We start from the raw sequence: 22,546 nt of genomic DNA, 5'->3' as shown, positions 1-22,546 counted from the left end.
TGAAAAGGGAAACACTGACACTGCACCCCACCCTCTGGTGTGTGTGAAAGCCCTCTCTTAGCTGTCCTGTGCAGCCGCCCCAATAAGTCTCTCAGTCTGTACATGGCAGCTGAGAAACAGAAAGAAAAGTGGACAAACAAGATGTTTAATAACAACACATTAATAATGACAGTAAACAAAACATAGCTATTATTTGGGGCTAAGCATGCACTAAGTGAGGTACTGTGTTAGCCTGTTTAGTCTTCTCAACAACTCCCTAAGATTGGTTCTGTTGTTATTCTCATTTTACAAACAGGGAATGAGCAGGCTTCAAAAGGTTATTTGTCCAGGGTCACATGAGGAAACTTCAACCTTCAAACTGAAGTGTTTATTCAAAGGCAAATCCTCTGAGTACCCTTTCTCATTGCTTACTTTTATTTTATTTTATTTTATTTTATTTTAATTAGTTTATCTATTAGTCTTTTATTTATTTTTGAGAGAGAGAGAGAATGCGAGCAGGGGAGGAACAGAGAGAGAGGAAGACTCCAAAGAGTCTCCAAAGAGAGAGGAAGAATCCAAAGCAGGCTCTGTGCTGGGGCACCTGGGTGTCTCAGTCGGTTAAGCATCCGACTTCAACTCAGGTCATGATCTCGCAGCTTGTGAGTTCGAGCCCCACGTTGGGCTCTGTGCTGATGGCTCAGAGCCTGGAGCCTGCTTCGGATTCTGTCTCCCTAACTCTCTGCTCCTCTCCTGTTCACGCTCTGTCTCTCCCTTTCTCTCAAAAATAAAGGTTAAAAAAAAATTAAATGTTCAAAGCAGGCTCCGTGCTGTCAGCACAGAGCCTGACTTGGGGCTCAAATTCATGAACCACGAGATCATGACATGAGCTGAAGTTGGACGTTTAACCAACTGAGCCACCCAGGCACCCCTCATTGCTTATTTTATTTTAGACAAAATTAGAATCAACTTACTGAGGTTTTTCCCAGCCCACAGATTTTAGTAACCTGTAAATTAAACAAGGGTGAGCAGGCTTTGTGGGTGGTGGGCACTCTAGCAGCAACAAGATGGAACACTTTTATAAAAACCAGACACTCACATAGGCACATACACACAAATGAAAACAAAGCAACCAAAAATGAATCTGGGTGTAATGAGGAAAGGGTCACTTTTCTACCTACACAACAATCTTGCCACCTCAGAGCTTGGAGATATATGCCCACCACATTATGCTCATAAGCAATGACAACCAATCACCAAAACATAGGTCATTTATTTACTCTCAAAGGGAAGTATGTAATGAAATTTAGAACATTTCTATCCAAAATGCCTAAAAGTAGAAAACCAAGAAAAAACTTACATAGAATAGCTTATTCTGCAAGGACACTGGATTAAATGAAACATCACTGTATTATAAAAATATGGCAATGTGATTTCACTTATATCAAGTTCCAAACCAGGCAACATGAAATTATAGCCTTGAAGGCTTCATCCTTAGGTCAAAGGGAAAAGAAACACAAGGATGTGCTTGTTGTTTTGTTTTTTTTTTATTAAATTTTTTTTCAATGTTTATTTTTGAGAGAAAGAAAGATGGAGCGTGAGCAGGGGAGGGGCAGAGAGAGAGAGGGAGACATAGAATCCGAAGCAGGCTGCAGGCTCCAGGCTCCCAGCTGTCAGCACAGAGCCTGACGTGGGGCTCAAACTCATGGATGGTAAGATCATGACCTGAGCTGAAGTCGGATGCTCAACCGACTGAGCAACTCAGGTGCCCCAGGATATGCTCATTATTTAAAAGTCAGGAGAGTAGTTTACCTTTAGGAGGGAAGGGCAGGGCTTGCAATTAGGAAGTTGCCCGTGGGGATTTGTAGGGGCCAGCAATGTCCTGTTTCTTGACCTGAGTGATGGTGACACGAGTGTCCAATTCACAGTAATTCAGTAGGCTGTATTTGTATGATTGATTTAAGCACACTTTTCTATATTTGTGTTATATTTCACAATAAATGTTAAAATAATTGAACTTAAAAGATAAACCTATATGACTAATAAAGTATACGATACATTTTGCTCGGGTGTGTTTCATGGATTTCTTATCATTTTATCCTCTGGGAAGCCCTTGTGAGTTAGAGAGGTGGAGAGGGCAGGCATCCTCCTCCTCATTTTAAGACTGGGACCCTTAGAGCTCTAGGAGTTCACTGCCTTGCCTTCATCCTTGTAGTCAGTGGGCAAGCTAGGACTCTCACCCTTCTCTGGTATCTTTGAGTATCCAGCTCTCCTAGCCCCCACCTCATCTTTCAGACATATTCTGGGCATAGAATATACTCCAGAGTAGGGGTGCCTGGGTGGCTTAGCCGGTTAAGTATCTGACTCTTAATTTTAGCTCAGGTCATGATCTCTTAGGGTGGTGAGATGGATCCCTATGTCAGGCTCCATGCTGAGTGTGGAATGTGCTTAAGATTCTCTCTCCCTCTCTCTCTGCCTCCCTCCAACTCGTGTCTTGATTGCTGTTTTTCTCTCTATAAAATAAAAAAAAGGGCGGGGTGGCTCCTGAGTGTCCGACTCTTGATTTAGGCTCAGGGCATGATCTCACCATTCCTGAGATCGAGTCCCACATCAGTCGGGCTCCATGCTGTCAATGTGGAGCCTGCTTGGGATTCTGTCTCTCTCTGCCCCTTCCCCGCTCATGTTCTCTCTCTCAAAATAAATAAATAAACATAAAACAATATATTGCAGAGCAGCTGTGAAGTCTGAGTGAATTTTCTCAGAAATCAGAACCTCACCTGTCACTATGTTCCACCGCAATCTTGTGCTTGCTCTGGGAATCAGTCTTGGCCTCCCTGACCATGTTAAACCAGGCCCTGAACATCTTCTTCTGAAGAAAATGTACACACAGTTTTCGTATGTCTTCCTCCAGTTCGGTCATGTACTAGGGATGAGGACAGGAATAACAGTGAGACAAATAATATCATAAAGAATTGGAACAAATAAGCAGTACAAAAGAGAATTGAAGCAAACACAAAACAAAGGAAGAAAGGACACTGGAGGCAGAAGGAGAAAAAGACAACATGGCAGCCAAGATAATATCCTCTGCAATGTATTAAACAATAATGGAACCAGAGGTGTAGAAACAATTATAAGCCTGGGACGGGGGTGGGTTCTAGTAAAATCACTTGAGCAATTATGGGACAAGAAACAAGAAATGAGTATAAAAACAAAAGCTGATGTAATGATACATTACACTTTATAAACAGCTTATGAAACTGTGAAATGTTTTATACTAAGAATTGATTTGACATTTTCATATTCATTTCAAAGCAAGGAACTGAATTGACTATTCTATATTCTTGAAAAAACAATGATTATGGACATCTGGATTGCATCTGATTTTCTTACATGGGACTGAGCAGGGACATGTATTTAAAGCTTCCTTCCCTGTGGCCTTACCTGTAGCCAGCTCCGGATAACTCTCCTAAGCAATATCTGGCAATAAAATTGATCAGCCCAGGCTGTCTTCCTAGCCAGGCTTTCCTGACTATACTGGAGCCAAGACAACAGGCATTTCCTCTGTAGAGCCAAAGAGTGATGTTCTTCTGCCACCTGGAGAAGTTTTTAAATGAGAAAAGGAAATTATTCCTTATATGGTTAATCATTTAAGAAAGCACAAATCACCTTAGCAAACGATGCTATAAAACACATGTAGGTAGTTGTAGAGGTAAGAATACTAAGGACATTCAGACTAAGAGCTTTGACTACTGACCCTTTTTTATGGGGGTTTTAGATTCACATCATGTATAGCCTTTCAGCGATGACTCCCTAAAGACCACAGTGACTGGCTGGTTATTAGGGAAATGGAATGAACCTCCAAAGCCATATTTCACTTGCACCGAGTTTTGAAGTGAGTAGCTGACATTCTCAGTTTGTTCTCCTGGAGCTTAGACAGCAACTCCATAATAAACTTCTCTAGTATGTACTTAACCACCATCTAACTGAAGAAATGCCAATACTTTCAATTAGTTTTATAGTATGAGCTGTCACCAGAATTGAAATTTAGACATTATCAATAAACCACAAAAACATTTGATAGGAAAATAACATGATGAATAATTTAATGTCTTACCAACTTAAAAGGTTCAGAGCATCATTCTATCAAAACAAACATGTAACTCAGAGTTTATGGGTTTTAAAAGGTAACTGTTACATTCTTTTAAGAGGCAGGAGGGGAAAATCCTTCTCTCTCAATCCTGTCCAGACAATTAGAAATTTTCCCAAGCCTTGTCTAGCTATCCAGCACTGTCAATGATCCAAGCGAATCTCCTGACAGTCATATTTCTTGGTCAAAATAACCATCCAGGAGGCCATTGTGGCCCTTGAGACCACTGCCTGTCCTCACTCATCCTGGCCTGGGAGCCGAAAGGCAAGGGGAGCCTCCTATTCTCCCTGATTTTTATTCTCTGGGAAAACAGAGAACCAAGAAGAAAAAGATTATCAGAAAATCCCATGGAAATTCTGAAAATGGATGTTGGAATAAATAGCATATAGCATATATGAGTTTAAGGGAAAAGCTAAATAACCCTTCTGAAAACATGTTACAAACAAGCCAGGAACTGTTGAACTGGACCTTTCTTTTTTCTATCTCTTCTGGAAGCCAACTCTGATGGGTAAAGAAGCAACCCCTTCCTTTTACTGTCCTCCAGAACTTTTTCTTTTACTTCATTTTACTTTTTAAGTTTCAACTGGTGGTTGTTTACACAAATACTCTGATTCTTACACAGTTCAAAGGAATGCCAGATCTGGGCAGGGTTTCTGGCAGAAACGGGTGCCATACTTTAGCTTTGTAACCAATGTGCTGTGTAACTTAGAGCACGTCCGCTCTCCTCTCTAAGGCTCAGTTGTCTTATTACATATTAAAAGAGATGGAGAGGACTGCTAATGTTCTAAAATTCTACTGTCTTGTTGTGATAGACTGAATAATGGCCCCTCAGGGACAGTCATGGCCTGATTCCTGGAAATATGTTACCTTACATTGTAAAAGGGATTTTGCAAATGTGATTAAGTGAAGAATCTTAAAATGTGATTAAGTGAAGGATCTTAAACGAGATTATCCTGGATTATGTGGGAGAGCCCTAAATGTAATTCTAAGTATCCTTGTCAGAGAGAGGTTGGAGGGGTGGTCAGTATCAGGACATGTGAAATGAAAGCAAGAGAGAAGAGTGATTTGAGGAGGGGGCAGTAGAATGCAGGTGGCCGCTACAAGGTGAAAAAGGCAAGGAAACAGATACCCCCTTGGAACCACCAGAAGGAACGTGCCTTTGCCCCGCAAGTCTGATTTTAAGATAATAAATATGGGTTGTTTTAAGCCACTAAAGTTGTGGTAATTTGTTGTACCAACAATAGGAAGCTAATACTCTCGTCATAAGCTGCAGAGGTGATTCCTAAAATGTGGTGCTCAGACCACTCAGAATTTCCTGGGCTACTTTTAAAAAATGCAGATTCCCTGACACATATACCAGCCCACAACTCAGTCCTACTGAGAATACCTGGAGGGGGCACCAGGGAATGTTCATTTTTAGAAGTTCTCCAGATGAAAAGAAAAACAGGTTTTATGAACAGAAAAGTTTGGAAATACTGGTTTCAGAACTGTTTTCCTATTTTTATTTTAATTGGGCTTTTCTATTTTTATTTATTTTTTAATTATTTATTTTTAAATTTATATCCAAGTTAGTTAGCATATAGTGCAACAATGATTTCAGGAGTAGATTCCTTAATGCCCTTTATCCATTTAGCCCATCCCCCCTCCCACAACCCCTCCAGAAACCCTCTGTTTGTTCTCCATATTTAAGAGTCTCTTATGTTTTGTCCTCTTGTTTTTATATTATTCATTTATTATCACTATTATTTTTAATAATCTATTTAGGGATTTTCTATTTTTAAAGCCTATAATTGTCCTTTTGGACTCAAACTCCTATTTTTATATTCTAATAAATTAAAAAAAAATTAATTTGGGGGCACCTAGGTGGCTCAGTTGGTTAAGCATCCAACTTCCACTCAGGTTATGATCTCACAGTTTATGAGTTTGGGGCTTTGTGCTGACAGCTCAGAGCTTGGAGCCTGCTTCAGATTCTGTGTCTCCCTATCTCTCTCTCTGCCCTTCCCCTATTTGTGCTCTCTCTCTCAAAAATAATAAACTTTTTTTAAAGTTTATTTATTAATTTTGAGAGAGAGAGACAGTGCAAGTGGAGGAGGGGCAGAGAGGGAGTGAGAGAGAATCCCAAGCAGGCTCTACACTGGCAGCACAGAGCCTGACATGGGGCTTGACCTCATGAAACTGAGATCATGACCTGAGCTGAAACTAAGAGTCAGATGCTTAACCAACTGAGCCACCCAGGCACCCCAATAAATAAACTTAAAAAAAATTTTTTTTCATTTGGTTATTCACCCATAGATTCAATTTCATTTCAAAATCTTATACCTTATGTTTAAAATTTTTTTTTTAATTTTAATGTCTATTTTTGAGAGAGAGACAGAGCATGAGCAGGGCAGGAACAGAGAGAGAGAGAGGGAGACACAGAATCTGAAGCAGGGCTCCAGGCTCTGAGTTGTCAGCACAGAGCCTGATGCAGGGCTCAAACCCACAGACTGTGAGATCATGACCTGAGCTGAAGTCAGACGCTTAACTGAGCCACCCAGGAGCCTCCAAGATGTTATACCTTTTTTGGTTTAGTTTAGTAAAAAATTAGGACAAAAGAAGAGCTTATAAAAATATAAGAGTGAGTCTTTCCACTCCCTGTCTACTTTTTCTTTGTGTATTAATAATTGAAAATCTCCCCAAAATATACAAAAGCCAGGTAAAACAAAACTAGAAATTCAATTGGATAGCAAACTATCAGATATAACCAACTTATCATTTGGTAGTATATTGCAAGAAGCAAATTTCAATTCAAATTTCAAATTTCATTTCCAGATTCATTCATTCAGAAGACCAGGGAGTCAGCCCTCCTATCTCATTACAAGAAAAAGCCAAAGCAAAAAGCAATGGCTTAGGGCACAGATGGATCCTCTTGCCCTCAGGCCTGATCACCACAAACTGACTTCATCAGCAGGTCTGGAATACTCAACAGTTCCAGAACCACTGGTAAGGAGGCTGAGTGCAAAAAATCAGGGACAGAGAAAAGACAGTGGGAAGGACATTTTGGGAAGGTAGAAAGAAAGTGTGAAAGACAGGAAGAGAACAAAGAGAATGAAGAATGAATAGATTAGGTAGGGAGGAAAAAAACAGCCTAAGTCATGTGCACAGAGGTATAACCCACAGCATTACTCAATTCTGTGGGACTCTTATTATATTTGGTTTTCATAATCAAAAATGCTAGTTTTACTTTTCAGTATTAACCTGGCCAAATGTGTAAGTAAGAGTGGTCATAACTAGTATAGATTACTGTGCTTATTATTAGACAGCATTTTGAAAATAACATTTTATCCATTTTGAGCTTCTGATCATTTAGTTTAGAATGTCCTGCCCTATGTAGTGGGTAAATTTGAAGTTTAATGTTATTTGATTTTATGTATTTCTGTGTGGCAGAGTAGATTATTGTCCCTATAATAGGATTATACACCCATACTTTTTGTGTGTCATATCATAGTGCCTCCCAATGAAGTAGGAAACTTTTTCTCCCATAATGATCTTGAGTTTGGCTCTGGTACTTACTTTGGCCAATCAAATGTTAGTGGATGTGATACAAGCAGAGGCTTTGTATTGGTGTACATATTTGGGTTTAGTCTTGGTACCTCAGACATCTACCAGGTAAAAACATGGCCTAAATTACTGCTGAAGCCAGAAAGAGGCTTTGGAGAGATCTGAATGTAATCCACAACTGGGCCACAGACATGTGAGTAAGAAATAAGCCACTGATTATTGAGGGCTGTTTGTTATGCAGTTTTATTGAAGTAGAAACCTGACTAATATTCCTTATGGTAGTCATTTTCTCTTTATTAAAAACATGGCTAAAATTGAGAAAGGCCTCTCTTTATCTTACTTTGAAAGTCTTTAATAAAAAAACATTTACTAATTTTGGGGCAGCTGGGTGGCTCAGTTGAGTGCCTAACTCTTTATTTTGGCTCAGGTCCGATCCCGGGGTTGTGGGATCGAGCTCTGCTTTGGGTTCTATGCTGAGCATGAAGCCTGCTTGGGATGCATTCATTCATTCATTCATTCATTCATTCATTCTCTCTCTCTCTCCCTCCCCCCCCACTCCCTCTCTAAAACTAAAAACAAAACAAAACAAACAAACCTCACTTTGTTTCCAACTTACCTAATTACAGAAATCTTCCTCCATCTTTGATGACCAAATCTGAGCTCTTATCCCAAATAAAGAAATACATATACTCAAATAGTAGGTCTGGAATAATATTTCTGGCTTTTAAACACCAAACAAACAACCATCAAATCCTAACTGGGGGTTTATTCTATTTGAAAATTCTATTTATTCATTTTGTAATTTTGGGAGGAAGCTCGTGACACTATACCTGAATGTTTTGCTTGCTTTGCATTCTCAATCTTTTCCAAGGCTCCATGCCTTTTTTTCTTAGCAACACTCTTTCATAATGTTCTTTAGCTGCTGCTTCCAGCTGTTGGTTCCTCTTAATTCTCTTCTGCTTCTCTAGTTCTTTCTGGGAAAAATTAAAAAGTAAAACTGCTGAGGAAGGACCAAGATGGTGACCTAGGAGGTCCTGGACTTCCCTCTTCCCTTGGATGCACTCAGTGTATAGCCACAGATGGAGCATTTCCCTCTAAAAGAAGTCCAGAAACTAGCTGAGCGACTTCCATATCCGGTGAATGAGAGAATACCCACATCAAAGTGGGTAGGAAAGGCTGAAACACATTCTTGACTGAACCCCATCCCTGGCACTGCACCATACAACAGGAAGGGAACTCCCAACTCCGAACTTCTCTCTGAGGAATGAAGGGTTTGGACTGCACATCTAGTATTTCAACTTTTAAAACAACCAACCCAAAGGAAAGGCCCCTAAAACAACTGGCTCTGAAAGCCAGTGGAGCCTGTGTCCATGAGATACACAAAACCAAGAAATGGTTCTTAATGGATGTGTGAGCACTCCCTACAGCCATCCCCATGGGGCTCAGCCCTGAGAGAGCAGGCAAAAGCGCCCATCTCCCAGTATTTCCCTGAAAGAGTTTGATGGCATACTTTATAAGCTAATTCCTGAGGGTCCAGTTTCTAATTTAGCACACACGCAGGGGTTGGCTATAGTCTTCCCCAGAGACTGAAGTTGTCTGATGGGGCCTTCTCCTGTCCTCTCCCTCTAACTCACTCCAGTGATAAAACAAGACCACCAGCATCTCTCTGGAAGGAGTGTGGATACAATCTGGTTACCCAACATTTATGACAACCACCTGAGGGATGGGACCCTGGTTTGCCCGGCTCTGAAAGCCAATGGAGCTTATATTCACAGGTCCTGTAGGACTGTAACAAAGAAGCAGTTTTTAAATGGGTTTAGAAGCATCCCTCTCCCCCTGTGGCTACACACCTGGGCTCAGTGCAGAGGGAGCAGGCAAAGACACATCTCATAGTTTCTCTCATAGGGGCTTAGTTACCTACATTTCCAGCTGCTGCCTGAGGGTACAGTTTTTAATCAGCTTGCATCCAGGTGCTGACTGAGATTCTTCCCTTTGGAACACTGACAGGTCTTGGTACAGGCTCAACTATTGGGAACTAAGAACAAGGGCAAGGGCAGCAGACTGAATGATCACAGAGGTCTGAGAGACAACCAAGAACCTGGGCCAAGCTGACAAGGTTCATCTCCTACATAAGACCACTCTGTTAAGACTAGGAGAGGTGGCTGCTTTATCTAATGTGCAGAGACCAAGAGCGTCAAGAAAAATAGAGAAACGGGAATATCTTTCAAACAAAGGAACAAGATGAATCTCCAGAAAGCAATCTTAATGAAATAAGTGACTTGCCTAATAGACAGTTCAAAACAGTGGTTGTACAGATTCTTACTGAGGTCAGGAGAGCAATGCATGAGGAAAGACAGAATTTCTCCAAGAGATACAAAATATATTTAAAGAACAACCCCAAACATAAATCATACGGCTGAAGAATACAATCACTGAACTGAAAAAATTCAATAGAGGGGTTCAATAGTAGACTATATCAGGCAGAAGAAAGGATCAGCCAACATAAAGACAGAGCAAAGAATCGCTTAAGGCACTAATGGTACACCATCACAGGTACAAATATTTCCATTATACAGGTTCGAGAAGAAAGGAGCAGAAAGCTTATTGAAAGAAATACTGGCTGAAAACTTCCCTCACCTGGGGAGATAAACAGACATACACATCCAGGAAGCCCAAAGAATACCAAACAAAATGAATCTAAAGAGACACACACACCAAAACACATAATTAAATTGTCAGAAGTTAAAAGACAAGGAGAGAATCTTAAAAGCATCAAGAGAAGAACAACTTGTTACATATAAGAGCACTCCCATAAGACAGTCAGCCAGTTTTTCAGCCAGAAATCTAGCAGGCCAGAGATAGTGGGATGATGTATTCAAAGTGTGAAAGAAAAAAACTGCCAAACAAGAATCCTCTACCTGGCAAAGGTGTCCTTCAGAATTGAAGGAGAGATCAAAGAGTTTTACAAACAAAAGCTGAAAGAGTTCATTACCAATAGCCCAGCCTTACAAGAAGTGTTAAAGGGACTTTTTCAAGTTGAAGTGAAGGACACTAATTAGTAACATGAAAACATATTAAATTATAAAACAATAAAAGTTACTGGTAAAGGTGTGTGTGTGTGTGTGTGTGTGTGGTTTAATCCAGAATACTCTAATATTGTAATGGTGGTGGGTGAATCACTTATAACTCCAGTATAAAGGTCAGAAGACAAAAGTATTAAAAATAACTATAGTGATAATTTGTTAATGGATACTCACTATTAAGAATTGTAAATTGTGACATCAACACAAACTGGGAGCGAGAGTATAAAAATGTAGAAGTTTGTATACAAACTTATCAGCTTAAAACAGACGATTATAACTATAAGATGTTTTATGTCAGCCTTATAACCAAAAAGCATAAACCTATAGTAAGTACACAAAAAAAGATAGAGAAAGGAATCAAAGCATTCCACTACAGAGGATCATTAAATTACAAAAGAAGAAAGCAAGAGAGGAAGAAAGGAAAAAAGGAACTACAAAACTACAATAAACAATATGGCAAGAGTAAGTCCACACCTATCATTTACTTTATTTATTTTTTTAAGTTTATTTATTTTGAGAGCGCATGAGCAGGGGAGGGGCAGAGAGAGAATCCCAAGCAGGCTCCACACTGTCAGTGCAGAGCCCGATGTGGGGCTTGAACTCACGAACCGTGAGATCATGACCTGAGCTGAAGTTGGATGCTTAAGTGACTGAGCCACCCACCCGGGTGCCCCTTATCAATTACCTTAAAATGAACACAGACTGCAGTGCCTGGGTGGCTCAGTTAAGCATCTGACTCTTAATTTCAGTTCAGGTCATGATCTCAGGGTTATGAGATTGAGCCCTGTGTCAGGCTCTGTGCTGGGCGTAGAGCCTGCTTAAGATTCTCTCTCTCTTTCTCGCTGCCCCTCCCCCACTTGCACTCTCTCTAAAACAAACAAACAAAAACCTAAATGCACACAGACTAAATTGTCCAATTAAAAGCCATACAGTGGCTGAATGGATTAAAAAAACCCAGGACCCAACCATCTGCTGCCTGGGAGAGGCTCATTTCAGCTTTAAGGACACAGAGACTAACAGTAAAGGGATGGAAAAAAGATAGATATTCCATGCAAATGCAAACCAAAGAGAGCAGGGGTAGTTATATCTACATCAGACATTAAGCCAAAATCTATAATAAAAGATAAAAAAGGTCATTATATCATGACAAAAGGGTCACTTCATTAGGAAGAATTATACCTCAGCAAAGCTGCAAAAAATAAGTAAAAATGCCATGACCCAAACACTAATGAATTTCAACAAATAACTAATTAATTTAATTTCAACATCTAACTACTAAACAGTGTGTAATCATGGTAACAGAACACTGGAGCATCATGGGAAACAATTCTACCAAGAGGGTGGGGAAAAGTTGGTCGTAAGTACTACACGAATGAATGCTGTACATATTCTTAGATATATTCAGTATTGTTCACAGATGATTTGTATGTCACTAAGTTCCCCCAAAGTAAAACATCTAGTTAGAAGAGCAATCAATATTTTCCCCTCATTATTATGGGAAATGTAGCAATACAGTCCCTTCGTTTGGATTATGGGGTAGAGATTTATATGTAAATAATACCCTATTTAAATTTAAAGATACTCTATACTCCATTTAATGCCTACAATAATATTCTTACACTGGGATTTTTAAAAATGTGATGAACAAATAAGTCCAAAAAAGAGTTAAAAATATTTGATGATCATTAGGCAGCCCTCCCTTCTCGGAGGAGGAGAAAGCTTAACCATCCGTGGTGATGCACTGAGAAAAGACACCTCCGTTCTCTTCAAAGAAAAACTGCACCCCGAGAGGCTGAGTGAGGAAGATGACGGAAGCTTAATGGTTTACTGTAAAGGTATTAGGATTTCTTGTATTTCTCTTTTTAATAAAAATGAGCTATAATAAAAGTGAGAGAAAAAACTACCTTAAAAAGGTGAGTGGTAGCAACTGATACCCGTTACGAGAGTCACAAGAACAAAAGCAAAGACTTTACAGTAGTTGTCATCTATGTAGTGTAAATATAAAAATACTGAATTTAAGCTTCTTTTTCTACCCTCCCCCCCCCCCCCAATTTCACTTGAGGAAAAGTGTGCTGAATTAGCTGATTCTGACAAGCTGCTTCATTGCTGAGTCTTATGCAAGAAAAAAAAAAATGAGAGAAGCAAGTGGAACATTTCTGATATGGAAGGGAGATTTGTCCTGATCTTCCATTCCAAACTACCGGTTTCAGTACAAATTCCTCAAGATGAAATGCCCACATTCTCTAAATCACTAACATAAAATTATCTTTATAATCTTTATTCCAGACACTTGAGATATTGAACTGAATGGTCAGAAATAAAAATCATTTATAAGAATTTTCTTAATGAGTAACAAGGAGCAGCTAAGGGTTATGTGGGGAGGAAAACAGAAAAGTAGCCATTTTCACATCCACCGAAATGTCCCTGTAGCATTGAGATGGCAGTTGCAACTTACAGACAGTAATTCAACACAGACAATAAGCCTTTGGAGAAATCCTCAGTCTCACCAACCCTGTTCACACACACACCTAAGTTATGGTGTAAATATTTTCCTAGAATTACAACTCTATGGCTGATGTTGTAGGTTCAAAAGAAAACCCATTTTTGGATGGAGCAGGGAAAATGAGTCTTTATTACTTTTTCTTTTCAAATTTTTGTTTAAATTCTAATTAGTTAACATACAGTGCAATATTGGCTTCAGGAGTAGAATTCAGTGATTCATCACTTACATACGACTCCCAGTGGTCATCAATAGCAAGTGCCCTCCTAATACCCATCACCCATGTAGCCCATCCCCTACCCACCTCCCTCCACCAACCCTCAGTTTGTTCTCTATTCTTAAGAGTCTCTTATGGTTTGTTTCTCCCTTTTTTCCTCCTCCCATGTGTTCATCTATTTTGTTTCTTAAATTCCACAAGAGTGAAATCATACAGTATTTGTCTTTGACTTATTTCGCTTAGCATAATACACCCTAGTTCCTTCCACATCGTTGCAAATTAAAATAGCCTTCTTTGAAGTTTACTTTTCCATGAAAAAAATAGAAAGAAAAACATTTAATAGAAAGCTGCTTGAGCCAAAATTCAGTTTCCACAGCAAATTATTTAAATACATATTTTACCTCTTGATTAAGGATTCCTCAAGAGTTCACTGTATTTCATTAATATTACCATATTTTCCATTTCCTGTATATAAAACAAAGGATTACATGAAATGATGGTGTCTGCTTTGAGATGGCACTTATATTGGGGTTTCATATAACATAGTTCACTCAGGCTAAAAAGGGATAAAAAATTAGGGCCATCTTTCTGATTTAAATTATTCAACAAGTGATGTGCAAAAAATAAGACTAATCTGAACGTGTGTATGTGCATGTGTATATTTCTCCACCACTACTACTTTGAAAGACCAGGAATTACAGCAAGAATTAAGAAGACCTCAGGGCAGTCAACACCATTCCCAAACTCTGCCTTCTGTCCACTATAAGCCACCCTTTCATTGTGTTCTGGCACATATTCTGGAACATTTATATACTCCTATAATTTATACCCTTTGCTCTCTGGTATCATGAATTTCTCCCTCACTACTGGATCATTCCCATCGCTATGCAACTATGTACCTGTAACTCCCATCTTTAGAAAATAAAATAAGGCAGAAAAAACAATCACCAGCCATGACAGAATCTTCTTTGATCCCATGTGACCCCTATTATACTCATAGTCATGAATGAGATCCATCTTGCCAAATCAAAGAGTGTCCTTCTTTTAATTGAACTCAGCACTATTTAGTACAGTTAACTACCATCAACCCCTTTCCAGAAATGGTTTTTCTCTCAGCTTTTTTGACAAAAATTTCTTCTGGTTCTCTTTCTACTTCATTAGCTTCTCATCCTCAGTAATTATTTATACACTCTAGGACTTGGTCTTGGACCCTTATATTTCTTCTCCATCCAATCTCCCAAGCTGATTTCATCCATTCCCAGAGCATTAATAACATTGACATGTTTTTGACTTTCACGTTCCTTACTACAATCTTCATATCCAGGCTTATATATTCAGCTATTTGATACATTCAGTTGGATGTGTAATAGGTATCTCACATTTAACATGCCCCTACTGGACCTTGCAGAAGCCTCCTTCACATCTTGCAGCTCAAATATCACCTCCTCAGAGAAGCCTTTCCATCTTGCTTCCCTCATTCCCCCATTTTACCTCTCCCTCCCTACTTCTTTGTTACCTTGTTTACTTCCTATTCTCCCCAGGTAGCATATAATCTTTGCGAGGGCAGAAGTGTTGTCTGTCTTCTCCATTGCTCTATTCTAATACCTAGAATGATGCCTAGCACATAGTAGAGGCTCTATAGATACTTGTTTAGTGAACAAATATGCTTGTTACACAATTATGGAAGACTTCAAATCTTGTCTGGTCTTCTCTGATAAATTTATCTTTTCAACCAAAAACTTCACCAACTGTCTATTAATCAAAAACATATTTATATATCCATAAAAGTTACTGCCTGATAAATATTACTAGAAAGTAAGCTTTTCAGAAAAATGGACAATGGGATGTTAAAGTTTAGATTTTTTTCTTTTTTATAATTTTTTAAATATGTGTATTTTTGAGAGACCGAGAGAGAGAGAGAGACAGAGAGAGAGAGAGAGAGAGAGCGTGAGCATGCATGAGCGGGGAAGGGGCAGAGAGAGAGAGACAGGGAGACACAGAATCCAAAGCAGTCTCCAGGCTCTGAGCTGTCAGCACAGAGCCCAATGTGGGGCTAGAACTCATGAGCTGTGAGATCATGTCCTGAGCTGAAGTTGGATGCTTAACTGAGCCACTCAGGCACCCCTAGATTTTTATTTTCAAAAGGTCACTGAATGAGACCCACAAGTGGCCATCATACTGCTACATCTGACAAGCTACCCTGTCAGGGACACAGAAACACTAAGCCACCATCACTTGGATCATCAATGAATGACCATGCTGTCCCAGGTCATACTTCCTGCCATAGCTACAGTGGCCTCCTCTGAAGAATGCAGAATTTCTAGCACCAGCTAAAATGTAGGTAACAAGGTAGGCCCTTTCAGAAAGGGCAGTCATGTCTTAACCCTGAACCATTTCTTTCTGAATATACAAGACAAATTTGTCATAGGCTTATCCCTAAGGAATTGTTTTAGTTCCTTTATCCTGAAACATGTCAAAGGACTTATCTTGTATTTCTTATCCAAAGAAATACATGAGACTGCCCCAGAAACCTTATCTACCATATCAACAGTAGGGTTGCTCATCTATGTAATTAGAAAATATGGTACCTCATACTGTAAACAGATAATAAGAAAAAAAAAATCCCAACTAGAAGAAGAGAAGCAGGCTCCCATCAAATACATCCAGGATGTGACTGATTCAGAGAAGTCATAGCAGGCACTAGTTCAGAAATGTCATTATCTTTTTGTCCAGAGGAATAATGCTGCCATGGCCTTGGTGGTTGCTTACTAGGAATGGCTGTATCAAGTACACAAGGAGGTAAAGAATTGCCTGTGCAGAATATGATGCATCAGAAGGAAAAAGACCTCATGATAAACTGGGTAGAGAAATACACTGTGGAGAGCACAACTGCCCAGAAGCAAAGGAGACAACTGCCAAATGTATTTTAGATCTGAAGCTGCTTGCAAAGAAAGCTCAAACACAGTTTGAACATGCATCTATCTTTATTGAAACAGCTATAGTAGATTTACTAAAGGGAAACTAGTCTATATGACAAATCTCTTGGTCTACCGTTTTGGACTAATGTTATATTTTACTGCAGGTCATAGTGATAGGGAGGTTCCCACCTTTTTGCAGGCTTTTGCTCTAGGAACTCCACCAGGCTGTCACAGAGAGAATCGAGGGAATCCAGATAAAGTTCCTACCATGGTTCTGGCTCGGGGAGAGTAACAGCAGTCACTGTAAAATCTGCCCAAACCATTCTCCCTTGGGAAACAAAGCCTTCATCTGCAAGTGGCCCTACTTCCGTGTACTAGTGGACTGCTACTGCAGCTGGGGGGAAGAGAGCTCTGCCCAGACTTGCCCCCCATATCTCACCTAAGTGGAGGGGGAACCTCACACAGGCAAGGGCTTTAAGGTTACAGACTGAGCTAGCGGATACCGAAAGGGAAGAGTAAACAATGAGAATGCTATATTTGTATGGACATAAGATTTTTCATATTGAAGAAAGTCAAGTATCTACCAAAGTGCCCAAAGTGATGGTGTTAGGAAGTGGGGCTTTTGGGTGCTTAGGTCATGAGGGTGGAGCCCTCCGAATGGGATGTGCTGTCATAAAAGAGACCCCACAAAGCTCCCTAGCTCTTTCCACTACGTGAAGACACAGCAAAAAGTTAGAAAAACTGGAAAAATCAGTGAAATCTGATTTCACAAAGCTCCCTAGCTCTTTCCACTACGTGAAGACACAGCAAAAAAGTTAGAAAAACTGGAAAAATCGGTGAAATCTGAATAATGTCTGGTGTTAATAGTAATGTAATAATGTTGGTTTCTTAGCTTTGACAAACGTACCATGGTAATATAAGATGGTAACATTAAAGGAGAAACTGAAACTGAGTGAGGGTTGTAGGAAATCTCCCTGTACTACCTTTGCAACTTTTTTGTAAGCCTAAATTATCCAAAAGAAAAAGTTTATTTATTTATTTTTTTTTTAAATTTTTTTTTTTCAATGTTTATTTATTTTTGGGACAGAGAGAGACAGAAGAAAAAGTTTATTTTTTAAAAATGATGGGTATTAAGGAGGGTACTTGTGATGAGCACTCGGTGTTGTATGGTAAGTGATGAGTCACTAAATTCTAGACTTGAAACAAATATGTTAACATTTTAGTAGTAATGCTCTATGTTAACTAACTTAATTTAAAAACTTAAAAAAATGACCTTCAGCATATAATATAGGTTTTGAAGAATTGTGAATGACAAGTGAAAATACTCATGATAGACTTTGAAATGCAAAAAAGGAGCTTAAAAGCTACATATACCGCCCCTTCCCCCACCCCCAGATTATCAATCTATTAAGAGAGAGATGCTTAGAGAAAAAGAAGTAAATATACTAAGGTATTAAATAGTTACCTCTTAGTGCTGAGCTCATAGATTTAAAAAAAAGTGTTTTTTTTGGTATTCTCAAATGTTCTGCAATGAACAGTAATATAAGATGTATTGACTTTGTATCATTGTGTTTAAGTATTTTTAATTTTACATCACGGTATTTAAGTTTTGGGAGAGCAACGAGAAGAGTAAACATCACTCAACAAGTTTACTTCCTCTTCTGGGGAAGGAGTTAGTATGCTTTCACTTGTACGCAGGATAGTTGTATCAAGTTAAGCAGAATTATGATCTTGTTGTTGTCTTTATTTGGAGATCAAGTGTGAGTTAAGAAGATATGTATGGATGCCAAGTTGATAAGGGGTAGACTTGTTAATTTTATGTGTTAACTTGAATGTGCCACAGGATGCCTACATGAAACATTTAGGGGTGTGTCTGTGAATGTGTTTTGGGATGAGATTATCATTTGAATCCATGGACTTTGTAGACTGTCCTCCCAAATGTCCAAATGGCATTGTCCAAGGAACAATTTGCCTCTTTTTTCTTTCTGGCTGCCTGCTTGAGATGGGACATTGGTCTTGTCCTGCTCCCAATGTGGAATCTATACCATCAATTATCCTGGTTTCAGGCCTTCAGACTCAGACTGGAATTACATTGCTGGCTTTTCTGGGTCTACAGTTTGCAGATGGCAGACTGTGGGACTTCTCAATCTCTATAATCATGTGAGCCAATTCCTCATAATAAATCTCTTCCTTATACATATATCTTATTGCTTCCATTTCTCTGTAGAATCATGACTAATACAATTTCCAATTTGAATCTCTTTTCTACAAAAAGGTCTATAATATCCCCCAAATCTTAATAGGTCTTGCCTTGTATGACTCTCTTGATCTCCTTTGGACTTTGAGACACAAGACAGCATATGCTGGACTACATTGTCTGACAGGTGTGCAATTTTAGGCCTTATCTTTTCAACCAGAATTTAATAATCTTGAAAGTAAGAGTTTCAGCTCTTATTTCTTCTGTGTGTATTTTCCTCCATTTGTTCACTTATTTGTTCATTCATCTATTCACTCATTCAACACACTTGCTGAGTTCCTACTATATGCCTACTATACTGCTAACCAAAACAACAGTGAGCAGCACCAGACTGCTCCCTTTATTCTCAAGGAGATTTCAGTTTAGTTGGGGATGCTGAAATCAATAAGACAACCACAAAACATATGCTTAATTACAAGCCCTGGTAATGCTTTGAAGGAAATACATTTCAGAGTCCATTAAGGGGAACTTAACCTTGGGTGCAGAAGACAGTGTACAAGGCAAGAAAGGCTAATCTGGAAGAAGTTCTGTTTAAGCTGAAGAATGAGCAGGTTTTCACTAACTAAGGTAGAAAAAAAGGGTAGAGGTGTGAAAAGAGTGTTCTGGTTGGAAGTTCTGGGATGGAGAAGGTGCACAGGGCCACAGTAATGCACACAATAGGCTTTAAGAGACAGGTGCTATGTATGGCTGACCAAACATTTGCTACAAACCATTTTCTGCAGTCTCTTCTCTTCTTGTTTTTTCTTAAGCTGAGCTTCCTTTTCTTCTGCTTCCCTCTTCTGACGGTCCTCCTCTTGGGCCTTTAACTGGGCCTAATCAACATTAGAGTCAGTAAACAATGAGAATGCTGTATTTGTATGGACATAAGATTTTTCATATTGAAGAAAGTCAAGTATCTACCAAAGTGCCCGCTCTGTCCCTGCAAGAAGCCTATACTTCATGATAAAAGTAGAAAACCCAACAAATAGGTGATCACTTGTGTAACTTAAAAGTATCTCCAAAATAATTATCTTCTACTTGGGAAGGTGATACTAAGCAAGAAAAGGACATTACTTTTTCAGTAAAAAATAATTACTTTTTAGTTATTTTCACCTGTGAAACACTAAGTCCAAACTCTATAAAGTGTCGGAAAAATTTCTTTCATTTCACACTCAAAACCCCCCCAAACTGTTGGAACTATTTATTTTTTCTTACTAGGTACAAAATTTACTTTTGACAGTCTAGGTCACAACTCTGTATGACAGGAACTACTCAGCTTTGCAGCTTACCAGATCAGACATCTAAATCTAAATGTGCAGATCTTCCCAATTGCTGGCTCTCCTCAACTTTTATAACATTTCCTTCCTGCTACACTAATGGTGTTTCTGTTTTTTACCTTTGTTTTCCTAAAATTTTCACAGAGTTCAGGCCAGTGGGTAAAAAGCCATTTCTAAAGTTGGCCTAGCTCTCTTGTCTCAAAACACTTAAACAAGCTAGGCCTCATTTTTTTTTTTTTAAATAAAGACCTATACGAATCTTTTTTCTTGCCTGGGGTTTCATTCTTGATTTACCAATTTCTCCTCTTCTTGTTTTTTCTTCCTCTCTGCCAAGATCCGCCTACGTTCAGCTCGCTGAACTGCTCTCTCTTCCATGGCTAGAAAATAGTAACAGAGCTCCGATATAAAAAATATAAGGAACATTGCAAAAGAAATGTCTCCACATTTTATAGCAAAATTTAGTGTTACTGTTAGGGTTTTCTTGCCGGTTGAGTGTTTACAATCTCAGAAACATTTATTTGTTGGTAAATATATAAATAAAAAATTCATATAAAATAGAAGTTGTAGTTGCTATTTATAAATATATGAGTATATATGTGTTACTTATATACCCCGTACAAGTTAAAGACCTAAAATCCTATCCTCAGCAGTGATGAACAATTTGCAAATTGTTTTTTTGTTTACTTTTCTATTAGAATAAATGTTTACTGATTTAAATAAGATAATGTGCCTTGATGATACTTTTCTTAATGAAACCCAGAAACCAGAATTCTTTTTTAAGTAGGCTTCATGCCCAGCATGGAGCCCAACGCGGGGCTTGAACTCATGACCCTGAGATCAAGAGTCGGGCGCTTAACCGACTGAGCCACCCAGGTGCCCCCAGAAACCAGAATTTTAATTTGATCATTTCTTTAACGAATGTAGAAAACTTTAAATACATCTGACACAGACTTTGACAGTACAATTAGTCTTCAAATCCCATTGGGTCTGCTATTTTTCCCTAAGTCATTATACTACATGCATACATGTAAGTACGTCTGTAGGTGAAACGACAACAACAAACAAACTGAAGTTTGGGGTCACGATGAATATATTAAAATTTAGTTTTAAGGCATGAATAGATATCCAGATGGGCAGAAAATGGAATTGTACTAGGCATTTAGAGAATTGGCATCTGAGTGAATTCAAGTGTCAGACTCCTGTGCTTGACAGTCTATTAAATATCGATCCAAAAGAAGCAAATGTGCAAGATGGTCTGATAATATGACTCTGTCATCAGTTGGGCTTTTACAGGAAGATGGGCACGGGTGGGAGGAGTATCAAGTTCTGCCCACCTAAGTCAGCCAAGTTACTTTTGGTTCCTTGTGCCGTGATAGGAAAAATTTAAGTCCAACTTTCAAGAATTAATAAACAAAAAACTCACCAGGCTATTTCTTACAGATAGTAAGTGTCTGCTTTCCTAGAAAAAGAATAGTGGGAAAGCTGCAGATGGCGGCAGTGAGGCTGTCTTCAAGGAGGCAGAAATAGACTAGAGGATTAAAGCAAGAGCCCTGAAGAGCAGAGTCTCTGGTAATAAGCGCTTTCCCCATGTTTTCTAGAGCGAATCATTAAAGACTACTTGAAAAGGAGCCTGCAGTTCTAAAATAGGATAACCCCTTGATCCAAACAATAATTTTTTAAAAACAAGCACACTGAACTAGGCATTTCCTGACCATCCTCAGGGGTAGACAAAGATGGCATAGATTGCTGTCCTGGCAAAGAGTCAATGCAAAGCCTGCTACTTTCTTCATGAAAAGGAAGGACTTCAGGCACAGCGTGCCTTCAGGTGACGTCACTTCTTATTAGGGCAACTATCTTGCCATAGGTGAAAAATCAGATTTACAAACCACAATATAACTGAACTGCTAATGTGCCTACCTCTATATACAAACATATACAGTGCATGACTGAGTATTCAGTAAAAACAATTAGCAGATTCACTAGGTGGAGAATGCTTTTCTTCTCATAGCATTATTTGGTTTAAATAATGATTACCACATGCATCAAAATGTTATTATCACCATCAAGGTGCAACTCATTATAAGATGATGTAGTAACTTGATGTGGATTGCTGTAAATGGATCAATATTTTAAGGTTAACAAAGTATAATGTCAGGTGATCTTTATCAGTGTTTGTTGTTAGCAGTTACTCAGAGTTTTCTCATTAGTGTAACTGTCCCATTTTTTCCCCACAGTCCAAATCTCATATTACAGAAAGATGATGCATCTTTCAGTTTGTTTTTGTTCTTTTTGTATTGGTTGGGAAGGCCAAAAAGTTTGGCAGAAGGGGGCAGGAAAAAAGCCGTGGAACTCTCTGGTGCACTGGTCTCCTCACATCTTTGACCAGGTTCTGCCAAGTCTCAAAACCCAGGAGTTGGCTGGGATTCAGTCCCAGCATATCCTATTTCAGGAAGGAAGATAACCCCCACCAGACCACCACCAAGACCGCCCTGCCTTTCAGTATGGGGTGGGGTGCCATCAGCTGCCTTGGGTTCCTTCGGGCTCCAGAGAGAGAATTTTGGGAGTCACTTCTACTACCATCAGTCCCAGGGGAAGCAACAGGCGAGCTGGGGGTTAAAAAAAAAAAAAAAAAAAGGAAAGAATTCAGACCAA

At 39.1% G+C, this 22,546-nt stretch overlaps 1 protein-coding gene, 1 long non-coding RNA gene and 1 pseudogene across 6 annotated transcripts in view; 2 read left to right on the top strand and 1 right to left on the bottom strand.

Moving 5' to 3' along the window:
* The window catches only part of CCDC191 (coiled-coil domain containing 191), an 89,975-nt gene that overhangs the window by 12,588 nt on the left and 54,841 nt on the right, over positions 1-22,546 (bottom strand). For 3 of the 5 annotated variants that reach the window (XM_086675379.1, XM_086675380.1, XM_086675382.1), the window contains 6 exons: positions 22,388-22,500; positions 20,189-20,271; positions 19,349-19,450; positions 8,494-8,637; positions 3,418-3,570; positions 2,754-2,899 (listed from right to left, as the gene is read on the bottom strand). In XM_086675379.1, the coding sequence (XP_086531505.1) occupies positions 2,754-2,899; positions 3,418-3,570; positions 8,494-8,637; positions 19,349-19,450; positions 20,189-20,271; positions 22,388-22,500 (741 nt within the window). Of the gene's footprint in view, positions 1-2,753; positions 2,900-3,417; positions 3,571-8,493; positions 8,638-13,864; positions 13,929-19,348; positions 19,451-20,188; positions 20,272-22,387; positions 22,501-22,546 lie in introns of those variants that run through there. The other 2 variants (XM_086675381.1, XM_086675383.1) reach the window with 2 other exon arrangements.
* On the top strand, positions 3,540-10,762 carry LOC147577444 (uncharacterized). Its single transcript, XR_015240300.1, has 2 exons — positions 3,540-7,105; positions 9,671-10,762. It is a non-coding gene; the product is annotated as an uncharacterized LOC147577444 (long non-coding RNA).
* On the top strand, positions 14,349-17,139 carry LOC147577443 (ATP synthase peripheral stalk subunit b, mitochondrial pseudogene; annotated as a pseudogene).

Source organism: Puma concolor, chromosome C2 (genome assembly GCF_028749965.1).
Source record: "Puma concolor isolate L17-30 chromosome C2, mPumCon1.1.hap2, whole genome shotgun sequence".
In the NCBI taxonomy this organism is placed as follows: domain Eukaryota; kingdom Metazoa; phylum Chordata; class Mammalia; order Carnivora; family Felidae; genus Puma; species Puma concolor.
Note: the sequence above shows the minus strand (reverse complement) of the source record. Positions and strands in the feature narration are given on the sequence as shown.